This window comes from Alligator mississippiensis, chromosome 4 (assembly GCF_030867095.1).
Source record: "Alligator mississippiensis isolate rAllMis1 chromosome 4, rAllMis1, whole genome shotgun sequence".
NCBI lineage: Eukaryota > Metazoa > Chordata > Crocodylia > Alligatoridae > Alligator > Alligator mississippiensis.
The window spans coordinates 170,042,388-170,068,410 of record NC_081827.1 but is presented as its reverse complement, the minus strand read 5'-3'; the positions used below and the strand labels follow the sequence as shown (position 1 = coordinate 170,068,410).

The following is a 26,023-nucleotide window of genomic DNA, read 5'->3' as shown; positions in this document are numbered from 1 at the left end:
TGACACTGCAGTAGGGGAGAGGTAAGATTTTTCTCTTATTCCTTTCCTGACAGCCAGGTCCTTTTATCTGGGCACACGGCTACACCGGGACATGATGCAGCTGAGTGAGTCCCAGGCACCTCTCTGGCCTCCCTGCCCCATGGAATTGGAGACATGCTGGGAAAGGTTTCTGAGCTCCCCGGATCCTTTCCCAGACCCTGGCCCAGGATTATTCCCTACAGTTGTGCTCTAGAGCAGTTTGCTACCTTGGCATTATGGGAGACAAACTAATAGGATGTTGTTAGCGCATGGCACAGCAGAAAGGCAGCAGACCTTTCCTAAAGGGCTTGGAGGCAGCTGCACCTGGCATCCTGGGTACCTGGTTCCCAGAAAGATGCAGGGAAATTGAAATGAGTCCTTAGAAGGGCAGTGGCCTGAGCTGGGGCTGGAAGCAGGGCCAGGAGAGAAACTCAGTGGGTTGCAGTAAAGCTGCATGGTCTTGACAAACACTGCAGGGGTCACTGGTATGGGGCTGGAGCTTGGGGTTACATCCAGGATGGAGAAGAACTGGTCATAGGAGTACACAGGCTGAATGTCAAGAGACACACTCTGCCACTGAGATACAGAAGCTGGTGACATGGACAATAGGGGAAAAGTGTGAGTCCCAGTGGTGGAGACAGGAAAATGCCCTGGAGAGGAGGCTGCAGGGATAGGTCCTGCCCTGGCAGGGACAGGCTGGGGATCCTTACCCAGGACAGTCACGTGGGCTCGCTCAGAGCCTGCCACTATGTTCCCAGGAATCGCCAGGGAGATGTTCTCTGACACTGTGTAAAATGGGGAAAGAGACAAAGCTGAGTCCTGCTGGGAAACTGCCCCTTCCAACCAACTGGAGCCCTACATTTGTAGAATCACAGAAGCAGAGAAAGTTAGGGTTGGAAAGTACCTCAGGAGATCATCTAGTCCACCCCCTGCTCAAAGCAGAACCAGCCCCAACTAGATTCATAGATTCATAGATTCAGAAGGGACCTCAGTGAGCCATCTAGTCCAACCTCCTGCCCCTGGCAGGCAAGAAAAGAGTCCCCAACCCTGGGATCATGTGATCCCAGTCAGGTGCCTGTCCAGTATCCTCTTGAAGACCCCCAAGGATGGGATGAGCACCACTTCCCTTGGGAGCCCATTCCAGATTCTGGCAAAACTGACCGTGAAGAACTTTCTCAGTGCTCCAGCTGGACACAGTACTCCAGCTGTGGTCTGACCAGTGCCGCATAGAGGGGGAGAATCACTTCCCTGGACCTGTTTGTGAAGCACCTACAGATGCACGACAAGGTGCGATTGGCTCTGCCAACTGCTTCATCACATTGGCGACTCATGTTCTTCCTGGAGTCAACAGTGATCTTCCGAGACAAAGCGTTATCTAGCCGGGTCTTAAAAACTTCCAAAGATGCAGATTCCACCACCTCTCTGGGTAACCTGGCCCAGTGTTTGACTACCCTTCTAGTGAGGGTTTTATTTCCCTAATATCTAATCTAAACTTCCCTTGCTGTAACTTGAGACAGTTGCTCCTTCTTCCACCACCACTGAGAACAGTCTAGCTCCATTGTCCTTCGAACTTCCCTTCAGGTAGTTGGCCCTTTCTGGCCTCTGAGAGAGACAGTGAACCACGGACATGGGGGCAAGCAAGAAGGGATGTGGATCTGTCCCCACACAGTCATAACCAGACTAGGAGCCACAGCTGGATGTGCTCAAGCCTTAAGCCAACTGCACAGGGTGCCACTGATGCCCTCTACAGGATGCATTTTCCACTGAGTAGCTGGGTATGGGTAGGGTCCTAGGCCTGCGCGCTGACCCAGCCTGGTGTCCCACGACCTGGGCTCTCTGCAATGGAGATGTCTGAGATTGAGCACAGCAGAGAAATGGCAGAACTATGTGCTGGCCCCTCCCCTACCAGGGTGGGATGCGGGAATCCTACCTTCCTGGCAGAGCAGGGAGCTGTGCGCCTTCTCCTCCAGGATCCCGCCCGGCTGTGGGGAAGCAGCATCAGACAGAAGGTCAGGAGAAGGCACTGCCCATACCGGAGCCTGGCTGGCCCTTGGACCTCTGTAGGTGTCGCAGCCTCAGCTTCCGCTGGGCACAATCTGCCTGCCAGGCTGCGCTGGGCTGGGGCCATCTAGATATCAGCACCTCAGGCCTAGGGCTCCCACCACTTCCTAAACAGACTGTTTGGAGCCCAGTGGTCACATCACATCGCACGCCCACTGCGGCTAACGCCTAACCCTGCTGTGAGCTCCCATATGTCAATGTGACAAGGCAGCACTTGACTGGGCAGGCAGATGGACAAATTTATGGCAAGGATTTGTTTTCTGTGGCAAGACGAAAAATATCACAATGGGCAACTTGGTCTGTATCTGCTAAGAAGGAAGACTGAGATATACCACCCCCTCTCTGTGTTGTCTGATTGAGAGATGGACCCTGGCCAAACTGACCTGGACAAGCAGGGGCTTTATCACAGTGTCCACTCTCCCCTGGGCAGGCGCTATAACCACCTCATTGCCACACAGCTCCTGGGTGTGCAGGGCCTCGGTGCTGACAGTGAAGTTCACTTCCCCTGCAGAGAAGGAAGGGTGATGTGAGGAAGGAAAGGACAAGTGGAGGGTAGACTGTGTGAAAAGCTGAGTTGTGTGGGAGGAGTTTCCAATCAGAGGCAGCTTTCCTCTCCCCCAGCTCTGGCTGTCCTCTGGCTGACTTGGGGCACAGCCAGACCCCTTACCAAAGCTGGTGGCTGTCACCTCCCACTGGAAGGTTTTCCCCTCTTCTGCACAGAGGCAGCTGGTGTAAGCGCTGTCCTCGCCAGCCTGTGCCTGGACCTGCGTAGACTCCACCAGTGTCACCTGCACCTATGGGACCCAACATGAGACCTCTCTTAGGGTTTCTTGGACATGCTCACTCAGCAGCTCCAGACAGGACGTAGCACCTTGGGGCTCAGGCTCAGCTCATTGCCAGGTGCTGACACCAGTGGGCCCCTGGGTCCCATCTCCTGTGGCTGCTGGGTTACGTTTGGCACCACTGGCACTACTGCTCATAGGCACCAGATCCAAGGCATGGGACCCCATGGCCTTAGCATGTTATTGTAACTCTGCTCACCTTGATGCATTGCAGCAGGTAGTTGAAGACAGTGGCCTTTAGGGTGAAGGCCTCTCCACGGATCACAGAATATGGCAAGGCCAGCTCCACGAAGAATGGCTTGAAGGCTGTCAAGGTGGCCGTGGAGGAAAGTCCAAAGCCAACATCTGCCGTGCAGAACATCCCGGCCTTCCACTCTGTGATGCTGTCAGGGACGGTGACTGGGACATTGTTGGAGCCCTCCTCGCTGGATAGTGTGGACACAGAGTAATGTCAGATAGACATAGCCCAGGTTTCCTTTGATTGCCATCCCAGCCCTGAGCCAGGATGGTACTGTTTCTGCTCCCTTAACTGGAGGAGCTGAGCACGTAGAAACAGGTGTCCAGCGTGAGTTCTTGTGATTGGGAATTAGTTTCCTGCCAGTGAAATTGCTGGTCAGGGCACACTTGGTGGCAGGTGGCTGAGGGGTTGTGAGCCTGCCCCTTCACTGGACAGTGCAGGCACCAAAAGATCACTGAACACAAAGGTGGACATTGCCTGCTGGACATGGCCATTAGAGAAGACCCTGCCTGACCCTCCCTTTCCCTGGTGTGGACCACAGGGGAGGCTGCACAGAAATAGGCCAAGCCCAGATCTTAGGGCCAGGCAGAGTTGTCAGTGGGAGTTTTTCTTCATTTCTTCCTAATCCACTCAGGTCAGAAAATGCTGGATCTGCCCTTGAGGCTCTAGGACTCTCCCCTTGCTGGAGAGAACCCTCCCAAGAGATCCCACCCTGGACCCATCTGTGTGTCAGGGTGTCAGGCCGGGATTCAGCCTGAACTCTCTATTGCTTAGCATCTGTCCTTCTTCTTGTACACTGTGGTCCATCCTCAACGTTTCTCCCTTCTTGGGCTTCCAGCCCCTTCCATCTCTCTGCGCAGGAGATCTCAGGGGATGCATGTGAATGAGACATGACAAAGGGCACAAGATCTGCATGAGCAACTCCTGGCCTGTCACCCCAAAAGGAGTCCTGAGTGGGGTCTAGTGTGGGTTGCACTGTACTGGTAATATACCATCCCTGGGTTTCCTAATGCCTTTCCCTCTCTCCTGCTCCTGGGATTTGGAACAGCTACCCAGAGTGATCCCATGGCCCTGCAGGCTTTTTATTTCCCCTCCACTGTGTTGGGTTCCTTTCTATTGCAATAGCGTACTTGGATGGGGTGAGCAGCACACCTGAACTGGGTGCCAGCTTAGAGGGGGCACCAATATGGCCCCTTCCCATCCAGAGAGCAGCCCTGTACTGCCCAGCCATAGGAGTCAAGCAGATACTGCTCTGTGCCGAATAACATATTCCAAAGGGGGTTGCAATGATGGCCGCCTGCCCCTGGGGTGGTTTTGTCATGGAAGTGGGGAGTGAACAGGGCACCAGGAGTGACCTCTGGGGATCCCCATGTCACTGCCTGACCCAACGCAGCAGCCTGAGCTGGCACTGTTACATCAGCTGGCTAAGCAGGGGCATGCAAGATTTTACTCCCTCTCTCCCTGCCATCCCTCCTCTCCCCCAGTCTCCCCTTTTCCACTCTCCAGAGGCCAGTTTAATTTCCCCTCTCCACCCGCATTTCTCCCCTGTGCACTGAAAAATCTCACTATGCCTCTGCCCTTATTGAGGAGAAGGAGTCAGCACTAGGAGGACAGCAAACCTTCCCTCTGTTCTGTGTTTGCAGTTGCAGCTCAATGGAGATCAGCCCTGCCAGGTAGGTCTGTTATATGTCCTCACTCACCCCACAGGGACCAGATCCCACAGCCATGTCTCTGGGAAGTATGCCCGTGGTGCAGGCTCCTCATGGATGATGGGCTCTGGCATGACATTGTCCAGGGAATTCTCAGGAGCTCTTGATCCCATCCCCACTCTAATTCGCTCCCTTGATCTCCGCTCTAGAAAATGCAGAAAGGGCATTGGGGAACCTGTAACACTGCTTACTATTCTTAGTGGCATGGGTAACAGGTTCTGGATGGAACAAAACCTGTGCAAAATCAAGTCATAGAATCACAGACAAGTAGGTCTTGAAGAGACCTTAATAACTCATCTAGTTGAAGCCCCTGCCCGAGACAGGATCATCCCTATCCAAACCCATACAAATCCATTATCTAACCTCAAAGCAAAGCTACCAGCCCTAACACAAAACTTGACATAACAGCCTAACCTGCCACAGGTAAAGCAGTGGGACTACAGCAGCCAATGCCTAAACCCTTGGTTTATTAGGACAGTTCATAGTATGTTGCCCCCATGAAGTATGTGAATGATTAGAAGCCTTTTCTTCCACTTACGGAAGGGGAGCAGCAAGAGCTCTGGCTTTCTCATGTCCTAACAGTGATTGGCTGCTTCACCCAAGGAGGGGCTTATCCTACAGAAAGTACCATGTGTGTACCCCTCAGCAACTGCAGATTTTTGCCCCCTTGGTGCCCTCAAAGTACTAACCCCTTGCTGTTATGAGAATAATATAAAAATCTTCACTGCAAATAATGGGCAGCATCAGGACCAGGATAACAGCCCAGGTTCTGGGCCTGATCCAGGAGCCATTGGCTTATTTGCCTTATAGATTCATAGACTCATAGGTGTTAGGGTCGGAAGGGACCTCAATAGATCATCGAGTCCGGCCCCCTGCATAAGCAGGAAAGAGTGCTGGGTCTAGATGACCCCAGCTAGATACTCATCTAACCTCCTCTTGAAGACCCCCAGGGTAGGGGAGAGCACCACCTCCCTTGGGAGCCTGTTCCAGACCTTGGCCACTCAAACTGTGAAGAAGTTCTTCCTAATGTCCAATCTAAATCTGCTCTCTGCTAGCTTGTGGCCATTGTTTCTTGTAACCCCCGGGGGCGCCTTGGTGAATAAATACTCACCAATTCCCTTCTGTGCCCCCGTGATAAACTTATAGGCAGCCACAAGGTCGCCTCTCAACCTTCTCTTGCGGAGGCTGAAAGGTCCAGTTTCTCTAGTCTCTCCTCGTAGGGCTTGGTCTGCAGGCCCTTGACCATACGAGTTGCCCTTCTCTGGACCCTCTCCAGGTTATCCACATCCTTCTTGAAGTGTGGCGCCCAGAATTGCACGCAGTACTCCAACTGCGGTCTGACCAGCGCCCGATAGAGGGGAAGTATCACCTCCCTGGACCTATTCGTCATGCATCTGCTGATGCACGATAAAGTGCCATTGGCTTTTCTGATGGCTTCATCACACTGCCGGCTCATGTTCATCTTGGAGTCCACTAGGACTCCAAGATCCCTTTCCACCTCTGTGCCACCCAGCAGGTCATTCCCTAGGCTGTAGGTGTGCTGGACATTTTTCCTCCCTAGGTGCAGCACTTTGCATTTCTCCTTGTTGAACTGCATTCTGTTGTTTTCTGCCCACTTGTCCAACCTATCCAGGTCTGCCTGCAGCTGTTCCCTGCCCTCCGGCGTGTCCACTTCTCCCCATAGCTTTGTGTCATCTGCAAACTTGGACAGAGTACATTTGACTCCCTCGTCCAAGTCACTGACGAAGACATTAAAGAGTATCGGTCCAAGGACTGAGCCCTGCGGGACCCCACTGCCCACACCCTTCCAGGTCGAGACCGACCCATCCACCACGACTCTCTGGGTGCGACCCTCTAGCCAATTCGTCACCCACCGGACTGTGTAGTCATCCACATCAAAGCCTCTTAACTTGTTCACCAGTATGGGGTGGGATACCGTATCGAAGGCCTTCCTGAAGTCTAAGTATACGACATCCACCCCTCCTCCTGTGTCCAGGCGTTTCGTAACCTGGTCATAGAAAGAGACTAGATTGGTCAGGCACGATCTGCCCGCCACAAACCCGTGCTGGTTTCCCCTCAGCATAATTTGCCCTGCCGGGCTCTCACAAATGTGAGCCTTGATAATTTTTTCAAAGACTTTACCAAGGATGCCAGAGGATGCATTTGAAAGAAGAGAGAAGGACAGGGTCTAGTTTCAGGCCCCACTGACCTCCAGTGAGTAGCGGACCTGCTGGGCCTTTGTAGTGTTTGTAAGTTTCACGGACAGGAATAAATTCTTCAGTCAAGCAGGGCATCCTGATGTTGGTGTTAGTGGCAACTTTCAAACCTGCATTCTGGAAAACGAGAGAGAGAAGGAAAAGCATCAGTCACAGCAACACTGCTAGCTGCACTAGCATGGTCTTTGCTATTGCCCCCTGGAATGATAAATGATCCCATAACATAACATGACAGTGAGCAGGGGATCAGCCCTATCTGGGTTACCAGGGAACATCTAGGACTTTGCAATGGTAGATCAATATTTTATAGATGAGGCCTCGAGGACAGACATGGGAAAGAACCATCAGCTCATCTCTTCACCATGTTCTCCTGGTTGGGGTTGATCCATACAGTGCAGTATTTTGCCTTTAGTTTTGAAAGACACAAGTGAGGTCTGCAAGATCCAGGAGCTAGTTCCAGCCTTACAGATCACATATTGGTTTGTTAATCAGCTGATCTGTCCTCTAATAATTGTACCCTTTTGCTCCCAGCTATGTCTTAGCAGTGGCAGTGTGGCTCAGTGCTTGGGTCCCATGCCTGGAGGTCAAGAAGCAGGGGCTCTCTCTCATCCTCTGCTGTCAGCCTGCCTTGTGACCTATAGTGAGTCACTCACTTTGTATAAGAAATGCCCAGTACCTCACATTACATTTCCCCAGGGGTCCCTCTTGCCCTTCTAGAATGACGATTCCATCTGCATTTTAGCCTCTGGAAAACAGGACTGAAGAGGGGCACACACCATCCCCACAACACAGCTGTGACTGCCTGATGGAGGTGAACAGCCAGTGGGAAGGATTCAGAGGGAACATACTACAGAAAGCAGATGTGAAGAATGATGTGTGGACAATCAAACACACAGCAGTTCAAAAGAGTCAGGGAATTAGTACAGCAAAGCTACTTCATGGTCACTGCCTATTTTCCCTACACTTACCCTGCTGTAAATGGAGTCTGAACCAAGCTTCTTTTCCCTTTCATGCAACATGGTCAGGTACTACTACTGCAGCTTAGCTTTCACTTACCCAGAGAAAAGAGAGAGGACATAAACAGTTACATGCATCATCTACCCTGCAACAACTTGCTTGTTTGTCCACATGCTCAGAGACCGTGCCCTTGTGCTGTGTTGTGCTGTCCTGATTGGAACTGCAGTCCAGCTACCTTCATACCACTAGGTGTAGCTGCCCTGAATAACCAGGGGCTTAGCTGGAGAAGTTTAGGAGAAAAGTCACAGCAAGAGGAGAGGGAGTATGGAGCATGCTGGATCACAGGACAGCTGAAAAACCCTTGCACAGCATGAACAGACTGTGATTTTTGGAGATCTGTAATTCAGCCACGCTTAGGTCGAATTTCCCAGGAGTGCAAGGGACACCTCACGGACTCTCAGCTGACATCACCACCATATTTCACATGTCTGCTCTACTAGGCAGTTTCATATTTAAACAAATTTAAGCATATTTTTGCATTGGCCAAAAATTGTATTTGCCCCAATCTTCTGAGAAAATGCTGAACTGTTTCAAACAAAACTTTCCAAAGAAATGCAGCCCATGGCAGAAATCTGGCACAGGAGATCTAAGCCCAGCTTTAGTCTGACAGCTTTATAAGAAACTGAGAAGTCTTCTAACAGGAAGTGTCAGGCTACCTTAATTATAATCACTGCTACAAGTCTTTGCTATAATATACATCTGCCCAGGAGTGGGCTATGGTGAGGTTTGAGGGTTAATGCTCTGTGGGTTTCCCACAGAGTCTGTCCCTGGTTAGAGCCCTCTCTGAGTATGTCAGAAGGCTGGTGCAGTGAATCCCAGGGGGATTTCACTAGGAGCATCCACCGAGAATGATTCATAGAGCAGGCCAGTCCCTAGTTGGTGGGATGTTGCCCCTGGGATGCCAGCAGCGTTCAGCATAGAGGAGTCAGTGAAACCCTAAAAAAGGCAATGCCAAGCACAAGGGCAGATCTAGAGGGGAGTTGGAGGTGCTGTCTCACCCCCAACTCTGTTTTCTGCTCCACTCAGAGTTTAAAACAAACTGCCAGGCAAGCACAGCAGCATTTCTTTTCAGGTGGAATAAAGAGAATCAATTAACTCCATGGCTCATTATTATCTACTTGATTTCTGCTAAGCTCTTCCCTCCATAGGTATTACCAACCCTATGGTGAGGGGTGGGGGTGAGACTGCTTAGGAGGGGCTTTGAGGGGAAGGGGCTCTGAGGGGCCATGAGGGACTGGATGGGGGGATTGTGGGCACCAAGGGGCTTTTGGGAAGAGGGGGCTTATGGGGTACAGGGGTGTGGGGTGAAGAGGAGCTGGGGCATTATGGGGATGGAGTGGTTTGAGGGGCAGATGGGACAGTTGTTTTGGGGCCCAGGTGGGTGTTGGAGTGAATGGGGGTGAAATGAGCTGTGAAAAGAGTTGGGAATAAGAAGGGTAAGGGGGCCCAAGGGTTTTGCTGAGTTCCAGTCTGGTTTGAATGCACAGAAGGGCAGGGGAGGGCTCAGCAGGGTGTGAGGGGGATGGTAAGGGGTCAGGGGCCTGGGACATGATGGGGAGGAGCCTGTGTAGGGTGCAGCAGGTTCACGGGGGCTGTGACAGTCAGGGGGATGGTGGAATCTGATGGGGTCGGGGCAGGATGGGGTGGGGCTGAGAATGGGGATACGTGGGATAACAGGGGGCAGAGATGGCAGGGACAATGCAGGGAAAGCAGTGAGGGGCATTGGGTGGAGTGCCTGAGGGACTTGAGTGGGGTTGCAGGAGGCAGTTCAGTCCATGACCAGGTTGGGGGGTAACAGCTGTGCTACCCTGGCACCAGATGCCTGCCCCACCCTGGAGCTGGCAGTCTCCTATAGACTCAGGTGCTTTTGCTGGGATCACAGACTGACTAACACAGCCTCTGGCATATTAGCAAAACTTTGAGTTCTTTTATATTTTGAGAAAAATCTACATCGTGCTGTGGGACAATGCACCACATCGCTTGCATCCCCCCTTTCTCAGAATCCTGCATCTGCCCATGGCTAGGTGTGCCCCATACCTGAAACAAGCTGTAGGTGTCAGAATGGCTCTGGAGAGAAGGAAGTTGATACCCAAATGGTGGTGGTCGCCTTCGCGGTGGCCATGGCCGTGACAGTGGCAGTAATATCATAGGTTCAGACATGTCACTTTCAGGAGGAGGAAATGGACGTACTAGACAATTCTCAGGGTTAACTGCTCTTTTACTAGGTTGTCTCAGGTTGTCACGACGGCCAAAAGCCGAACCTATGGGAACTCTCATGGATGGCCGCCAAAATGGTCCTGGACAGTGTGTGTCAGGATCTTGAGCCTTGTAGGGATAGCTTCCTTTGGGGAAACGTGGAAGCAAGTTATAGACCTAAAAGCAAACACGGACCAAGTCAGGCAAAAGCCCAAGGCACAGACACCCCTCTCCAACCCTTCTTTCTATACACGACCCGGGAAACCTCCCCTGTGACTGCAGGCACATCCGCACCAGAATTAAGCAGCCAACTCCATTCCCTGCATGGGCATCCTCATGGCCTGTCCTCCCTGTCCCACACGACCAGCTCTCATCTGAGGACTGGGATTTATCCTTTATGAATGCACTGGAAGCGGTGGGTGTGTAGAGGTGGGTGGGCAATGCATACAGGCAGCTGAGGCTTTCTCAGGAAATGGTTTGCAGTTACCACAGGGGCTGACCCCAGGGACCCCAGCAGGGAAACACTGTGGCTCTATCCCTTATTCACTGAGTCTTGTGTCCTTTCTCACAAGAGTCATGAGGCTGAACCTGCTGTGGGCAGAGCCATCATGCCCCGGATGGCAGGTATTAGTGCTGGGCTCTGCCATTCCCTATCCTTGCCATGGTACAGCAGAAGGAGGCCTTCTGCCACAGTGCTCCTCGCCAGCTGGGTTGGACTTACCGTGTCAACACTGAGCTCAGCCTCGGGCTTCATGAGCAGCACACTCTGATCCACGGCCCGGACAGCGCACAGGGAGCCAGGGGAGGCCTGTACCTGGAGGTGGAGCTCGGAGCCTGGCAGGGCCCTGTCCTGCGAGAACGCCAGCTTCACCTGAGGAGGGCATGAGGGTATGAGGTGGGGACTGAGAGGGACAGAGGATGCCCTGCCCATGCCCAGGGAGGGAGGAGGCAGTGCCAGGCAAGGGCAGACATGGAGGCAAGCTTATGGCACTCGGGGCCGCAGGCTCCACATCTCACTGGCTGGTGGGCTGGGGGCTTGGGAATCAGTGCTGGGGTAGGGGAGAGGACAAGATATGTGCATTTGGCATTTCCTTCAGGAAGCTACCACAGCAGACACCACAGGGTGTGAGGGGAGGGCAGAAGAAGGGCGCAGGGACAGGTGCATCAGGTGAGAGCCGAGAGGAGAGACATCACTCAAATGCATGAGGAGACAGTCCCATGAGGGCAGATGTGATATCTGCAGACACTGAGAGTCCCGCTGACTCCAGATGTCTCTAGCGAATTGACTGGGTCTTTGGGAGACAGTGCGGGGCAAAGAAGGGGATGAGACTGCTCAGGTCTATTTAGCATCATCATAGGATGGCTCACAAAGCTGCAGTTATTGACAGACACTCTGCGGTGCAGGAGGAGCAGAGGGAGGTGCAGGGGCATTGGGCTGGCACAAGGCGGGGCAAGGAGGGGCTGAGGCACCAGTGATAAACCTCTGCCGGGTTCTCAGTCAGAGCAGGGGGCAATTCCTTGGCTTCCCCCGAAGGCTGCTCTAGCCCAAGCCCTGTGCTCACCTTGTTCAGGAAGCACTTGGTCATGTGAAGCTCAGTGCTATCGGCAACCATCTCTCCACTGGGCAGCACTGTATAACCCAGCACCTTGGCAGAGGGTGCCAGCTCAGCCCCAACAGGCAGCTCAGTGGAGAAGGAGCCCTTCAGCTCTGGGCCAATGGAGACACATGGGAGAAGTGAGGCCCTGGCACAGACTGCAGAGCTCCCTCCTGCAAATAAATTATTAATCCCACAGCCCCCCCCCCAGTGCCTTGGGTGCAGGGCCCTTGCTGCACACACCCATCCCTTAGCACTTACCAGCCCCCTCTCCAAAGTCTAGTCCTTTCCACAGGCTCCTTATGATGGCTCCCTTGGCCACAACCTGTGGAGGAGATAGGAGTCACTCCTCCTACATGGAAGGCCTGACAAATGGCATGATGTGGGGAGGGCCAGATCCAGGGCAGGATGCAGCTTCTCTACCCATTGGGCAAAGCACAGATGATGGGGGAGGACATTTGGGCACCAGCAGGCTGAGGCGGGAGTAAAACAGGTGTCCCATTGCAGAAGAAGGCCCTGAATCCCACTGTTGCCACCTCAACCATTCCCAGTGGTTGGTCAAGCCTGCAGGAGTGTAGCTAAGGCAAAGGGCCCCATACCAGTTACCAGGCAGGAACAAGTGTTATATCACCCCAGCCAAATATCTGTCCAGCCTCCTCTTGAAGACCCCCAAGGTAGGAGAGAGTACCACCTCCCTTGGGAGCCCATTCCAGAGCTTGGCAGCCCTAACTGTAAAGTAATGTCTCATGATGTCCAGTCTGAACCTGCTCGCTAACAATTTATAGCCGTTATTCCTAGTAACCTGCATGGTGCATGGTGAAACAGAGCCTCACCCAATTCCCGCTGGTCCCCCCTGGTGAGTTTGTAAACGGCCACCAGATCCCCTCTCAGCCTTCTCTTGTGGAGGCTGAGTAGATTCAGACCCTTTAGCCTTTCTTCATAGGGCCTGACCCGCTGCCCCTGACCATGCGAGTGGCCCTCCTCTGGACCCTCTCAATGCTAGCCAAAACCCTCTTGAAGTGCAGTGCCCAGAACTGGACTCAGTACTCCAACTGCGGCCTGAGCAAAACCTCATATGGGGGAAGGATCATCTCCCTGAGCCTGCTTGTCACGCATCTGTAAATGCACGACAAGGTGCGGTTAGCCTTACTGACCACTTCCTCGCATTGGCGGCTCTGTTCATCCTGGAGTCAACAATGACTCCAAGATCCCTGTCTGCCACTGTGTTGACAAGAAGTGTCTTGTCAAATGAGTAGCAGAATCTGCAATTTAGGTTAAGCAAAAGATCTTGCAGGGAACAGACCACAGGAAGGCCCTGCAATAAGTAACCCAAGGATGCCAACCTGTAGTTTTAGCATGAGGATGTTGGCAAATGCACAGACTGATGCAACCAAGTACAACAAATGCAGCTTTGCTCTATAGTGAGAACACCGCCATTATGCTTCGTAGTAAGCCTATCAAATTGCCAAGCACTGAGGGCGTCAGGCTCCAGGTCTCACTGGCTGATGAACAGAGGCTTGGGAATCTGTGCTGCGGTAAGGAAAAGCATGAGACAAGCCCAGGATGGGGCTCACCAGGAAGTAGAAATCCAGGCTCTTGGTCTCAGCTCCCAGGGCCTTCCTGGCAATGATGTACTCCACTTGAAGCTGTTGGGTCTGATCACAGGGAAGCACCTCTCCCTGTGCATGGATCTTCAGGAAACTCTTGCTCTCTGAGTAGAAGGGCTCCAGGGAATGGTAGGCATCTCTGTATTGGGGAGAGACTCTCCCACGCACATAACTGTGATCCACCTCTTTGAACTGCCCCTGGGGGAATACAGAAACAATTGAGGATTTCAGGAATCAGCTAAGCATGTGACATATTCAATGAGTGCCACAGGCTTGGAGGATGCAGGCTGAGCTCACTCTTAATCCCTCGACCCTGTGTCCATGAGAGGGACAAGGGCAGTCCCAGCAGCTAGAATGGGGCAGCTGCCCCTCAGCAGCTGGGTGCCCATGACCCAGATGATCTATCATACTGCCTCAGAGCAGGCAGGCACTCAGCTCAGGCTCTTGTCTCCAGTTGTAGCTGGTTGATGCCAGAGGATGGTGCAGCCTCTGCCTGCCTACGGTCAGTTCTGCAGTGATGACCCCTGGGGTGGTCTATTCCCTGTCCCCATGATGTGAGTCCTGCAGAAAATATCCTGCCATCCCTGAGCATCCCTGACTCCCAGGCAGGGGTGCAGGGTCTATAATATATGATAACGCAGGATTGACACCAGGTGCTCCCTATACTGCCTAGTGGGACAGGACCCCCTCCCCTTCCTGATTCTCTTGTCCTGCTCTACAAAGGGCCACCCTCTTGTTTGAGTCCATGACCTGAGCAATGGTTTATTTTAGAAGCCTTCGTTTCTAATCCTGCACTTCTGTCGTGCCTGCTGCAGCTCATGGATTTCCCCTCTCACAAGGGCTCTTCTTTGATACAAAGAACCTCCTGGGCTTTGCCACTGAGCCAGCTAGTGGTTTACTTGCCAGCTGGGGTAGCCCAATAGGGGATTGAGATAATGGAGGACAGGTTCCCTGGGATGCCCATCTCTTACCCTTAGAGTAACTGTCCCAGTCCAGCTGGACGAGTCCAGCTCAAAGGAGGCTCTCCCAGATTCATCTGTCACAAATGTCTTGTTCTCTGTCCCTCCCCCATGGGTAACAAAGAGATGAAGCTTCTCATTCTTCACTGAAGAGCTGTCTGTCACCTTCAGGAGCAGCTGAGCCAGAAGGGAAAAGGGAGATGTATGACTCCAGGGTGCATTCATGGAGGAAGGGCAAGACTGGAGGAGTAGGAGTTGCTGCAGGGGGACTAAGAGGCTATGATGTGAGGGCATAGAAGTATAATGGCAGGATATTTTGGGGTGAGCAGTGAGGGGTGCTGATGACCCCATTACCTTGCCAACAAAGGGGATTCCAGGCTTGTACGAAGCATCAGCTTTCTCAAAGGTCACCGAGACAATGTCAGAGACGATCCAGCAGCTCTTGGTCACATTGCGCTCTACCCCTGGTGGTAAAGGAGGGGCTGGGAGTCAGAGCTGGGTGAAGGCTGTGTCCCAGATTTCTCTCCCAGAAGCTCGGTTCCTATCTCTAGCTCTGGATTGGAGGGCTCCATTTGGGAAAGAGTTGGAGAGGTCTAAATGTGGGCAGAGAAGCATTTTCCCTGGGAATCTGGAGACTGGAAACTAAAGCCCTTTCCCTGGGATATAATCCCAAGGGGCCATTTGACATATCCCAGCAGAGCGCCTTGTCATGGGGCTGCAGTGCCTCTTCACTGAGTCCTCTTCACTGAACAGCCCTAGCCCTCACCCTCCAGCTCTCTCAGCCCCTGGTGCCCCGTTTCCTGAAGAAGGCAGTGTCAGATGTTCAATTTCCCTACCGCTCTGCATTGCTCTGTTCCACCATTTGGCCACTTGCTCCCTGAAGCCAGCACCTGATGGCTAACATTTTTGGCCCAACACTTATCTGACCCCTTTAGAAGCCAGAGGTCTCATGGATGAAATGTACATTTACTTTGGGGCCTTATGAAGCAGCTGCAGCTACAGTGTAGGATGCCACTGCCACCTGAATGGAGGCAGTCTCTCAGGAGCAAGGACACAGGGATGGGTTCCTTGCTTGAGGCTCTGAGAGCAAAGCCAAACCCAGAAATGTTGAACCTCTGGTGAACATTATTGTAACTAGAAGCTGAGATGTCCATGGTCAGTTTAGTTTCAGTGTAATGATGGAGCTGCTTGGCGGTAGTAGTAAAAATAGCAATCGTGGACCATAGCTCATGTCTGACGGGGCAAGCATCCCGTTGTAGTACCCCATTACTGGGTGGAACAAACCAGAGGATGGCACCTGGGCCTGACTATCCCCTGGGCAGGCAAATCCCTTTCAAATCCTGGCTGGAAGCAGCAGCTGCCTGAAGCAGGGAAGCTGCTGAGGAGCCTAACATCATTTGGGCATGTTTTTCAACACGATGGGCCCTCGCAGAAACCCTGTCTCTGAGCTAGAAGTTATACTTTCATGCGTGCAAGAGACAGTTCTACCTCGCTGCTACATGCTGTATGCTGGGTGTGCCTGTACATGAGGCCGTGAGCACATGTGAGTATAAGTGTGTGTATGCAGGCATGTGTTGAAGAATGCTCAAGAGCATGCACATACTTGGGTGTGTGTCAGTACATGCACACATGTATCTCTATGTAGATGTTCCACAGAGTATGTATTTGATCGTACCTGTCCCTTCCTCCGTTAGTGAGGCTGTGGCCTGGAGGTTCGTTCTGTATCCAGAGGAAGTCAGGTTAAAATGAGACATTGACACTTTCTTGGAAAAGCATCCATTCTTCTCGGTCTAGAGGAGAGAATTACCAATGCCTTAGCCAGGTCCCACTGGTCACAGCTTGACACATCAAATTGGATTCTGCCTGGCACTGCTTGGAGAGGCGACAAGAAACCCTGGCTGCTGAAAACAGGGGTAGGAGATGTTCCCCTCTGGAGGTTAGCCCTGCTACCAACATCCCAGCATGGTGCTGGAGCTGCAGTCTCTTTGGTGAGACAGAAAACCTGGCCATGTGGTTCTGTGACATCTCGTGGCGCACTTCACCCTCAGCATGGGGGCAGCCCCAGCCAATTCCAGTCTGTGTCCTTGTTTGTCCTGACACTTTCAGTGGGAACCTACATTTCCATCTCCCTCTCCTCAGCACTGTACTGCTGTTCCCTGTTAAACAGCTTCTGGATCATCCCCCACCATTGTACATGATGAACTCTAGGGGTTCCCGGGTGTGGGCCACTCAAGATTCAAATCAGTGGCTAAATGAGGACCTTAGTCTGCAGAGGGTTTATAAATGATGGGAGGCAGATGGATCGCAGAATAATTTATGTCAGGGTTGTCCAAAGGGCAGCCTGTGGGTCACAAGCTGTCTGCAAAGGCTTATAATTTAGCCCATGGGGGTGGTGGCATGGCTGTCAGAGCCACTATATTACCAGAGCTGGGGAATCCAGGAAGTGAGTGCTGCTGATGCTCACCCTCGTCTCCCCTTGCCCACCCCCAACTTTGGGTTGTCAGTGCCTACTGGTGACTTGAATCAGTGCTGGGGTAAAAAGCAGGGAGGACCATCGTTCATGTTCACTCCCTGGGTTCCAGAGCCATGCTAATGTAGTGGCTACAGCAGTGCTCTGACAAGCCACCAGCTCCCCCCTGGAGGTGGTTCATGAGGAGCCCATGGTTTGGATCTGGTGTTCAGGGCTGAAGAAGTTGGATGGCCCTGATATGCGTCAATAGCATTGTCATCAATGCAAGTCACAATGCCCCTTCAGTTCAGCCAAGCAGAAATATCCCACAGGCGTTTCTCTCCTCCCCAGTTGCACTCACCTGGCCAGTAAACTCCATGCACAATTGTTGGGCTTCATTACGACTAAATCGGAAACGCCAGGCTTTTTGACACAGGCTGATCTGGACTGTCCCCTGAACGGGCTTCCCGTAGGTGTATCTGCGTAGTAGAGTTAAGAGGTCAACAAGAGAGGAAGAGTGATGCTTGCCCACTCTGCCTTTCTGGGGTGAGTGGTATTGCAGGGGTGTTGGGCCCGGGCAGACACCCACTCCCTACCTTGAACCTCCCTGATGTGGCTGCTTTTGTACTTACTGGCCACACACTCGCACTTCTAACGTCTCCTTCAGCACTGTCACCACAGGGGGCAACTCAAGGGTCACTTCAAACTTGGGCAGCACTGTGGGGCAGAAAAGGAGCCACTGATACAGGGGTCACCGCTCCCAGCATAGGAGCTTCAGTGCCAGGCCTGTGGCATTGGAGCTTCTCACCATTTCTTCCTGGGTCTACCTTAATCTTTGCCCACTCTTACCAGTTCTCCCTGGGCCCCAGTAGCACTGATACCACATTGGCCCCCGCATTGGGAAATCTGCCTGCTTTGCCCACTGCTCCCAGCCAGGCTGCCCTTGATCAGAACTGGCTACTCTGTGCCTTGCGGCTTGCCGAGCAGGCAGGTGATGAGCTCACTGCAAGCTGGTTTCTAGAGCCTTGTAAGAGTGTGAGATGTTTTGGGGGCAGGGAAGCAGTGCCTCTGGGGCCCAAGGAGGAGCCTGGAGTTGGAGGCAGCTGGGGGCCACGTCTGACCCTGGCCCACAGGTCCAGAGGATGAGGGTGTTGACAGAAGCTGAATGGACTGGGAGGCTGGATCCCCCGCAGCCAGGATGCGGTGCTGTTGGGATGATATTTGTGGGGCGGTGGTGGGTGGCTCTGGGGAATTCTGGGATCAGGCTCCCAGAGACCCTCTGAAGGGACACAGATAAATGGCCCACCAACAGTTTTACGGACTGTACTGCTGCTCCTCCACCAGAGACACAGCCTCTGTTACTGTGCTGGGTCCCCCTGCTCACCGTATTCCTCCACGCTGAAGGAGTGCTTAGTGCCCTCCACATCGATGGAGTACGTCCCCAAGGCCGGCTCTGCAGACAGAGGGAGGGACAGGTCCACGATGCCCTGCTGGGGGGCCACATCTCGCCACTGAGCGATCCGGTTCCCATTGGGATCCTGAACATGCAGATACACTTGAGTTAGCCACTCTCACCCACAGAAAGGCTCTGGGGTTTCCCCTCAAAGTGAGCCTAGTACCGGGGCTAGTGCCTGGGTCCACCACTCAAGACACTCAAGGCCTTCTCTGTTTACCCTGAAGAGAATCAAACCTCAGCAAGTGCCCGCCCTGCCCAGACAGCACCATTGCTTAGGTTGGGAATAGTTAACCCAGGCTAGCTAGGGAAGACCCATCTCTAGCCTCGAGAAAGCTGAAGAAACAAAATGGAGCAGATGTTCCTGCCCTGACCCTGGAGATGGACTAGGACCCTGGAGGATTTTCCAGCTCCAATTGAGGTCTTTGTGGGTAGTGTTCACTGTCCCCCTCTGCCCATGAAACTTTCCCAATCTTCCTGTCTCCCCTCTCTTGGCACTATCAGGGATCCTCCTACCCTCGTCCATGCCATTCTCCACGCTGCTCACCCAAGTCCCCCATCCTGCTGCTTGCAACACTGGCCTGCTCAAGGTGGTGGCTGACCTGGAGTACAAGGGCTGGAAATGCTCAGGATGAGTGGCCCAGGTAGGGGCGCAAGCAGGGCCAAACCCGCCTGCATCCAAATCAGATAAATCCCCAGACTGTACAGATTAACAACCCATGAAGCTCATTCCAGATGTGCCCGCTGTTCTGGGACCCTTTACCCTTCCCTGAATAGGGCAGAGGGGCTGGCTTGGCGGGATGCTGTGGTGAGAGCCCAGATACTCTAAGCTCCCAAGACTGAACACCCCCTTGCTGCTTTCCAGAGAGCCAGGCTGGAGAGGGACAGACTGACCTGCAGGGTCACCAGGGGCACCTGCAAAACAAACAGACATAAGACAGCTCGTTAGAGGAAGGGGAACTGCTAGCTGCCCAGGGGTCTGCCTGGGACCTCATCGGGCTTGGGTGTTTACAAGAAAATGGGGGAGGAACCGTGGCAAGCAGTGAGGGTGACTGAGAGAGCAGTGACATGAAGGCAAGATGGCAGGCAAGTCAGAGCTGGCACAGCAAAGCTGGATGTCTCGCCCTCATGGAGCACAGCTGGATGGTGAGTGCCCAGCACCACCCTCATGCAGCTGCACTCCTTGCGGCTTAACAGGAAGGAAGCACAGAACAAACACGGCCCGTCTCAGTACGGCACTCATCCCATGCTGCAATCCCATGGTGAAGACACAAGGGGCGTTTGTTCCAGGTGTTTGGCTTGAGAGGGTTGGCACAGGGTTAGTTAAGGATATTTACACAATTTTCACCATGAACTTCTGGACTTGCCTGTTTGCTTTTTGTCAGATTTGGACATAAAGGAATTGCAGTCCTGGTTGCGCTATCCAAATGACATTAGCTACATGTTTTCGATTTGCTAAGACCATATCTGTTCACAAGAAGGCTCTGGTCTTGCATGATGTCGAGGTGGCGGTGTTGAGGTGTTGGCTTTCCCTGCTGCCTTACTTGCAAGTTAGCCATGTTGTGTTTGGGAATTTCCCAAACTTTTAATTTCAATGACCATCCAAACTGAAAGAAACAACTGCTTGGAGCCCGCAGTGGCCAAGGTATCCCACTGAGTTGGGTCTTAAAGAAGAATGTGGGATGATCTTGTATTATTTCTGAGACTCAGGTACATGACTCAGTTCCCCCACCTTGTTGTTCCCCCACCTTGTCCTCCCCCCCACTGCCATACATTATATGGTGGGGTTGAATGGGGAACTTCCAGCATGAACTGGGTGGGAAGTAAGAGTATGAGCTGCGTCTCTGTAGATGGGCCCTCTGGAGTTGAATGAGGGTATTCAGCCAGGCAAAGAACACCTTGTCAAAGACAATGCAAACCCTAACATGGAGGTTAACATTTAATACCTGGCACACAGGGGCAGGAATCATGCAGGCTCACTGAGGACAGACTTTCTCAGGGGGTGCATCTACAAGTGTGTACTAATACACAGCAATAAACTCCAAGGGTTATTGCCTTGGAGTTTATTGCTCCTGGGTGCGCATCTGCACATGTGGCTGGGATTGCAGCACACTGAGCCAGGACAGAGCAGCCCCAGGTGGCAGGGGACGTGGGGGGGTCATCCTGCCAGCCCAGGGCTGCTTCTCCGACTCAACGTGCTGTGGAGGGGCTGGCTGGGGCACAAGGGTACTTTGGTGCAGGACTGGTCAGGAGGCAGCCCCTGCACTGAAGCACCCTCATGTCCCACACAGGTGGCACAGCATCTACACATGAGCTACTGTGGAGTTTTTTAGGCTGGAGTAAAATTAGTTTCTCCAGCCTAATTGGGGTGCATAGTAAGATCCCCAGACATTTACTATGCAGCTAATTAGTCCACTGCACAGTAAATGTCTCATGCAGATGCTCCTAAGGAGGAGCAGAAGAAGAGGAAAAGGAGGTAAGCAAAAAGATGCTATCTGGGTTCTTTACATGCAGGTATGAAACTCAGCGTTGATCTGCATCCTATATTTTCCTTTAAATGCTGACCTCAGGAAGGGCTTATACATAGAGAAGAGCAACTCATGTAAGAAAATGCTTGCTTCCTAAAGCCCAAAACCCCCAGATGGAAATAAAGGAAGTGACAGTGTTAAAGTCACATGGGGTTAAACACTTCTGCTTCTGCCTGTGACATTAAATTTATGGTGACATGTCCAAGCCACTTCCCCTGGACAATATTCTGGGTCCTGCTAGAAAGTGGCAACTCGTTCGATAATCTGTCCCTACTTGTCTACAACCCATATCTAGGACATCACCTTCTTGTGAGACTGGGAGAGATACACCCAGAAGAGGCTGCAATTGGACAGGGGCTGGAATCCAGCGTGACCCTAGTGACATTCTGGTCTCCTAACCCTCTTTATCCTCTCCTCTGACCTTATGATCCCCTCCACCACTGCACGGCCCTGGTTCTCACCTTCTTGTTACTGGGAACAAAGTCTTTATCCAAACTGACGATCCGGAAGTTCACTGGAAAAGAGGAAATGCAGACACAGGTCAGGCCTAGATTTATTTGTCTGACTGAATTTCCAGTGGGGTTGGGGACAGGCATGAATGGTCTCTCTTCTTGTGAGAGTGGGCACTGCCTGGGGGAGAGTGGTACAGGCTTCCCCGCGCTGTCCTCTGCAAAAACAACATGGCCCTGTCCTGGGGGAAAGTGGAGCTTAGTCTCTGGGGCCCAGCCAGCCTTGGTTTCCCTCCTGAGGATGCCGGAGACGAGACTGATCACAACCCCCTGCCAGGCCTCTCCCATCACTAAGGACTGAGCTGAACTCTGCACTTCAGTTCGTGCAGGTACCACGGGGTGTCAGGGGAGAAAACACTGGGCCCCTCTCCTATTGGGGTTATGTTGAGGTACTGGGGAAGAAGTGAGAGCCCCTCTATCCCACTCTGGTCCTCCCAGAGGAACCAGCCCACGGAGCCAAGGAGCCCATCTGCAGGGCACAGAACCCACGAGCTCTCCCCAGCAGCTCCTGCCTGCTCACCTGTCTGTCCAGGCTTGTAGATGGGTTTGTCTGTCTGTACAAAGGTCCCAGGCTCCAGTGCTTTCAGGAGCACTTTCTTCCGCTCTGAGAACTTCAGGGAATCTCCTTCAATTGAGATGTGCAGGTGGGCAACTTCCTCCCCGCTGGTGGTTGGGGCTGGCACCTGCCCATAGGGAAACACAGCCATGGCATGGTTGTGATGCAGCCTGGTTTGCACAGGAGGGGCTGGCAGGGGTGCCTGAGGGTCCCTGTGCTAGCCCTTGCTAAGCCACAGGTTACAAGGCATGCAGGACTCTGGAGAGGTCAGAGTCAGCAGCTCTAATGAGAGCTAGCAGGGAGATGATGGCAAAAGCGTGGCCTACAGCATGGGATAACACGGGGAGTTGCTGGCTTCAGCCTGACCTGCAATGTGGAGCATGGCCCTGATTCCAGGGTGTGGGACTGGACACCGGATGTGGCCTGTCTGAATGGGGCAGCAACCCAGCCCCAGAGCACTTGTGTCCTTGAGTGTGGAGATGCCACTGTAGCTACTCCCAGGGACCAGGGATGCTGGGCTCTGGGCAACCTCATATTCCTGAGCTGCAGGGAATTGTTCCCATTAAATGACCGAGCTGGGTCTGGAGCCAGGGAGGGGCCAGTAGGCTTGTTTGAAGCGGCTAGTATTCGCTTCGGATTCAGCCGATTCGGGGGTCAGTGGTTTGATTTGGTGATTCGAATCACTGTCCTGAATCCATTCCACCAAATCTCCAAATCAGCCAGGCCGGGCCCATCCTCACAATGGCCACCTGCTCACCACAGCTCCCAGCATCTGGGGGAAAAAAATCCCCGGCTCAGCAGGTGCTGCTGGGTTAGGGGGCAATCCCCGATGCCCCATACTGTGTGGGGGGTTCTGCACGAGCTCCTAAATCACCCCCCTGGCTGCCCCAGCCCCTCATGGGTGCCCCACATAGGCCAGCTCCAGCCCTTTAAGAAAAAAAAGACCTGAAGAAACCCCGGGATTCACCGGTCCTGCCAGTGGGGGCGACCGCTGCTGCCCCGTGCCATGTGGGGGCTCTGCGCCACGTGGGGGCTCTACACCCCGAGACTGCAGCAGGAGCAGTGTCCCAGGGCTTTTCTTCGCTTTTTTTTTTATTAAAGGGCCAGAGCCCTGGCAGGTGGGGCAGCCATGTGGAGGCTGGGGAGTAGGCAGGGGGTTGAGGTGGCTTGTGCAGAGCCCCCCATGTAGTGTCCGGCAGTAGGGATAGCCCCCTGCCCAGCAGCACCCGGTGAGCACCAGGACTTTGTTTTAAAGTACCGAGGTGGGGTTGGTGGGGACAGGCATGTGGGAGTTGGGGGAGTAGGTGTGGGTCTGGGTGAGCAGGCTGGGTTGGGGGCTGGCAGGGGTCCCCGCATGGGCTGCTCTCTACTCCTCTGCCCCTAGTACTTCCCAACTCCGAGTGGCTGCAGCAAGGACCACCGAGGACTGCCCAAATCATCAAAGCTCTCCAAACTTTTGCCGAAGATTCGGAGAGCTTTGAATTGATTTGGATCTTTAAATTGGTCCCCTGATTCGATTCAGATTTGGAGAGTCAGCCACCGAATGGGGTTGAATTTCCTCCAAATCGAATCACCACCTGAAGCTTCGCACAGCCCTAATGGGAAACTTGTCACAGAGCTGCTATTGGCTCCACAGGCCATTGGGAATTGCTCTGCTGGGCGACGAGAGATTTTGGCTGGATGCCTCATTCCTAACACTGTTCCTTCCCAATTCCTGAGCCCTCCAGTCCCCTAGGCTGAGTCTGGGGCAAAGCTGGAGATCCAGGGGGAAGCACTCTAGAGCTTTTCCCAGTCCATAGCCTGGGCTGTACAGCCCTGGGGCTGTGACTTACCAAGAAGGACACACTCTCCGTCAGATTGGGCTCCTTGACCTTCTTCTCTAGCAGGCTGATGTTGCTGGATGGGCTCTGTCTTTCCAGTTGGAGAGTCACCAGGACGGTTTCATTGAAGTTGGCCAGATGGACCCACATCATCCCCTTGTGTGGGTGGTAGAGCTCAGTTGGTATCACCACCACATAATACCTGGGAGAGAGGAAAGTACAACATTTTCTCGGCTTGGGGCCCACCTCCTGCTGGTGAAGATGTTGTACAACATTGCTGAGGCTCACCCTGAGCCAGTCACAGAGCATTAGGCTGTGGAAGATCTCCTTTCCTCCACCCCTCCTACCCCACTGCATCTAGCACTCAACCCTTTTGCTTACTTAGGATGCTGGAAGAGACCAGCTGGTAGCTGAAAAGTGAGCAGAGAGCCACTGTGCAGTGCAGAGGGAAGAGGCTGGGTATTTTCTAGCTCTCTTGAATGCCTGGGTTCTACGCAGCAGAGGTACCAGGTGCCCCCCTCCCCAATACTGATACCAGTTTGCCAGGCCATGACGGTACAGCGCTCTGCCTCTCCAGAAGCAAGAAGGCAAGTGAGCACCAGCAGGGCACCTGGCACCACTGCATTTTCTACTGTTTCTCTTCTTTCTTTTCTCCCTTGTGTGCATGTTTGCCATAAAGGAAGTAGGACAAGGAGCTTGGTTCCACTTTAAAAACCTTCTCTTCTTCTCAGAAGGAGCAGCCCTCACTATATGTACTATGGAGGAGAAGCATGTCAGACAGGGTGATTTCACTAGGAGATTCTGTGCAGCTAAAGGGAAATGGAAAAAGGAATGTAAGAATGAAAGCCAGACTGAATTCTCTACATTTGAAACTCCTGAGATGTCTCTCCTTTTTCTTTATCTGGTGGGGAAAAGTGATAAAGATATTTAATGTTAGTCACTGCCATGGGACAAAGTAAGGGCTCAGAACCCTGAGCCATTTTAACTGTATAATGTCATCCTGTAATCCTGGATCTTGTAATGTCAGTATTATAGTAATGTACTTTCTCTATTTTTCTTCAAACACAATGAGCACAACCAATCACAAGTACCAAGCCTGCTGGTGAGGGCAGGGGGAGTAAGGGTTAGTATTGTTGCAAGCACTGGAACTTCTGTTTGGTTTTTAACTTGGGAAATTATCCATGAAGATTGTGACAGTAAGGTCAAACACTGACAAGTCCCATTTGAGGTTGCTCACACAAGCATCCTTTGGTCCCATGTGCAAATATAATCTAGGGACCCTTCACACCAGCAGTGCAGCACTGTGAGCCCTTGACTTTGCAAAGATAAGCCTCTTCTAACAGAGCTGGTCTACATAGTGCTTATTTTTAGTACAGTACTGCTTGGAGGTACCAATCTAAAGCAGCCCCCACTCTGTTAGGTGCTGTATACACATCAGACATACTGTCCCAAGGAGCTCACAGCCTAAACAGACTGGCCAGCTCTAGGAAGGAGAACAGGTTCAGGGCTGGCTTGTGACTTACTCAGGGTCAACCAGGGAGCTGGGAGTAGAAGATGGGAGTTGAACCCAAGTCTCCTAAATCCCAGACTGTTGCCTTTATACCTTTGCCTCTGCTTCTAGGAGAGATCAGGAGCTTAAGATGGTTCAGCAGCAGGGACTGCGTTCTCGGGACAGGGTGTTACTGACTCCTGAGCAGCCACCCCTGGGCCGTCTGTACTGCTTCCACATATTCCTCCAACCACCACCATGTGAACAGACAGACAGACAGGCAGACATGGACAGGGCTTACGTCTTTGAAGAGATCCCAGCTGTGAGATGCAGGAGAAGGAGCAGGCAGGCCAAGGTGGCTGGGGTTCCCATTCTTGGGGGTGCAGGCTGGGAGGTGGATGCACACCTCACCCTTGCTGGATCTTTCTTCTTCCCTTTATCTGAGAAGACAACAGTCTGCTCTGGTCTGATATAGTCTCTGCATCAGGAGCTTTGCCTTTAAGCCTGAAGGTAAATAAAGGCTGTGTCAGGTCTCTTGCTGGGGGTGGTGGACACAGCTAAGACAATATTTACCCACACAACCCCCACCATTACTGGTTTCAAGGCTCCAACCAGCCGAATTTGTGTAGGATGGTTTGAATAGGTATCATCCTGCCTCAGGCAGGGGGTTGGACTAGGTGATCTCTGGAGATCCCTTCCAGCCCTAATTCTCTGTGATTCGATCATAATGGTGGTCAGAAATAGTCAGGTGAGTGCGTGAG

The 26,023-nt window shown here is 52.8% G+C and overlaps 1 protein-coding gene across 1 annotated transcript in view; it reads right to left on the bottom strand.

Moving 5' to 3' along the window:
• LOC102566356 (alpha-2-macroglobulin-like protein 1) overlaps positions 1-25,786 on the bottom strand; it is a 39,340-nt gene extending 13,554 nt beyond the window's left edge. The window contains exons 1-23 of the mRNA XM_059727062.1: positions 25,564-25,786; positions 23,786-23,975; positions 21,918-22,080; positions 21,350-21,402; positions 19,255-19,275; positions 18,292-18,445; positions 17,540-17,624; positions 17,269-17,386; positions 16,134-16,248; positions 14,813-14,922; positions 14,471-14,635; positions 13,467-13,697; positions 12,154-12,217; positions 11,860-12,005; positions 11,019-11,168; positions 10,139-10,474; positions 7,078-7,201; positions 4,860-5,013; positions 3,121-3,346; positions 2,747-2,873; positions 2,463-2,584; positions 1,949-2,000; positions 729-803 (exon numbers count right to left, since the gene is read on the bottom strand). Of these exons, the coding sequence (XP_059583045.1) occupies positions 729-803; positions 1,949-2,000; positions 2,463-2,584; positions 2,747-2,873; positions 3,121-3,346; positions 4,860-5,013; positions 7,078-7,201; positions 10,139-10,474; positions 11,019-11,168; positions 11,860-12,005; positions 12,154-12,217; positions 13,467-13,697; positions 14,471-14,635; positions 14,813-14,922; positions 16,134-16,248; positions 17,269-17,386; positions 17,540-17,624; positions 18,292-18,445; positions 19,255-19,275; positions 21,350-21,402; positions 21,918-22,080; positions 23,786-23,975; positions 25,564-25,634 (3,052 nt within the window). The 5' untranslated portion in view covers positions 25,635-25,786. The remainder of the gene's footprint in view (positions 1-728; positions 804-1,948; positions 2,001-2,462; positions 2,585-2,746; positions 2,874-3,120; positions 3,347-4,859; positions 5,014-7,077; positions 7,202-10,138; positions 10,475-11,018; positions 11,169-11,859; positions 12,006-12,153; positions 12,218-13,466; positions 13,698-14,470; positions 14,636-14,812; positions 14,923-16,133; positions 16,249-17,268; positions 17,387-17,539; positions 17,625-18,291; positions 18,446-19,254; positions 19,276-21,349; positions 21,403-21,917; positions 22,081-23,785; positions 23,976-25,563) is intronic.
• Positions 25,787-26,023: the final 237 nt, after the last annotated feature.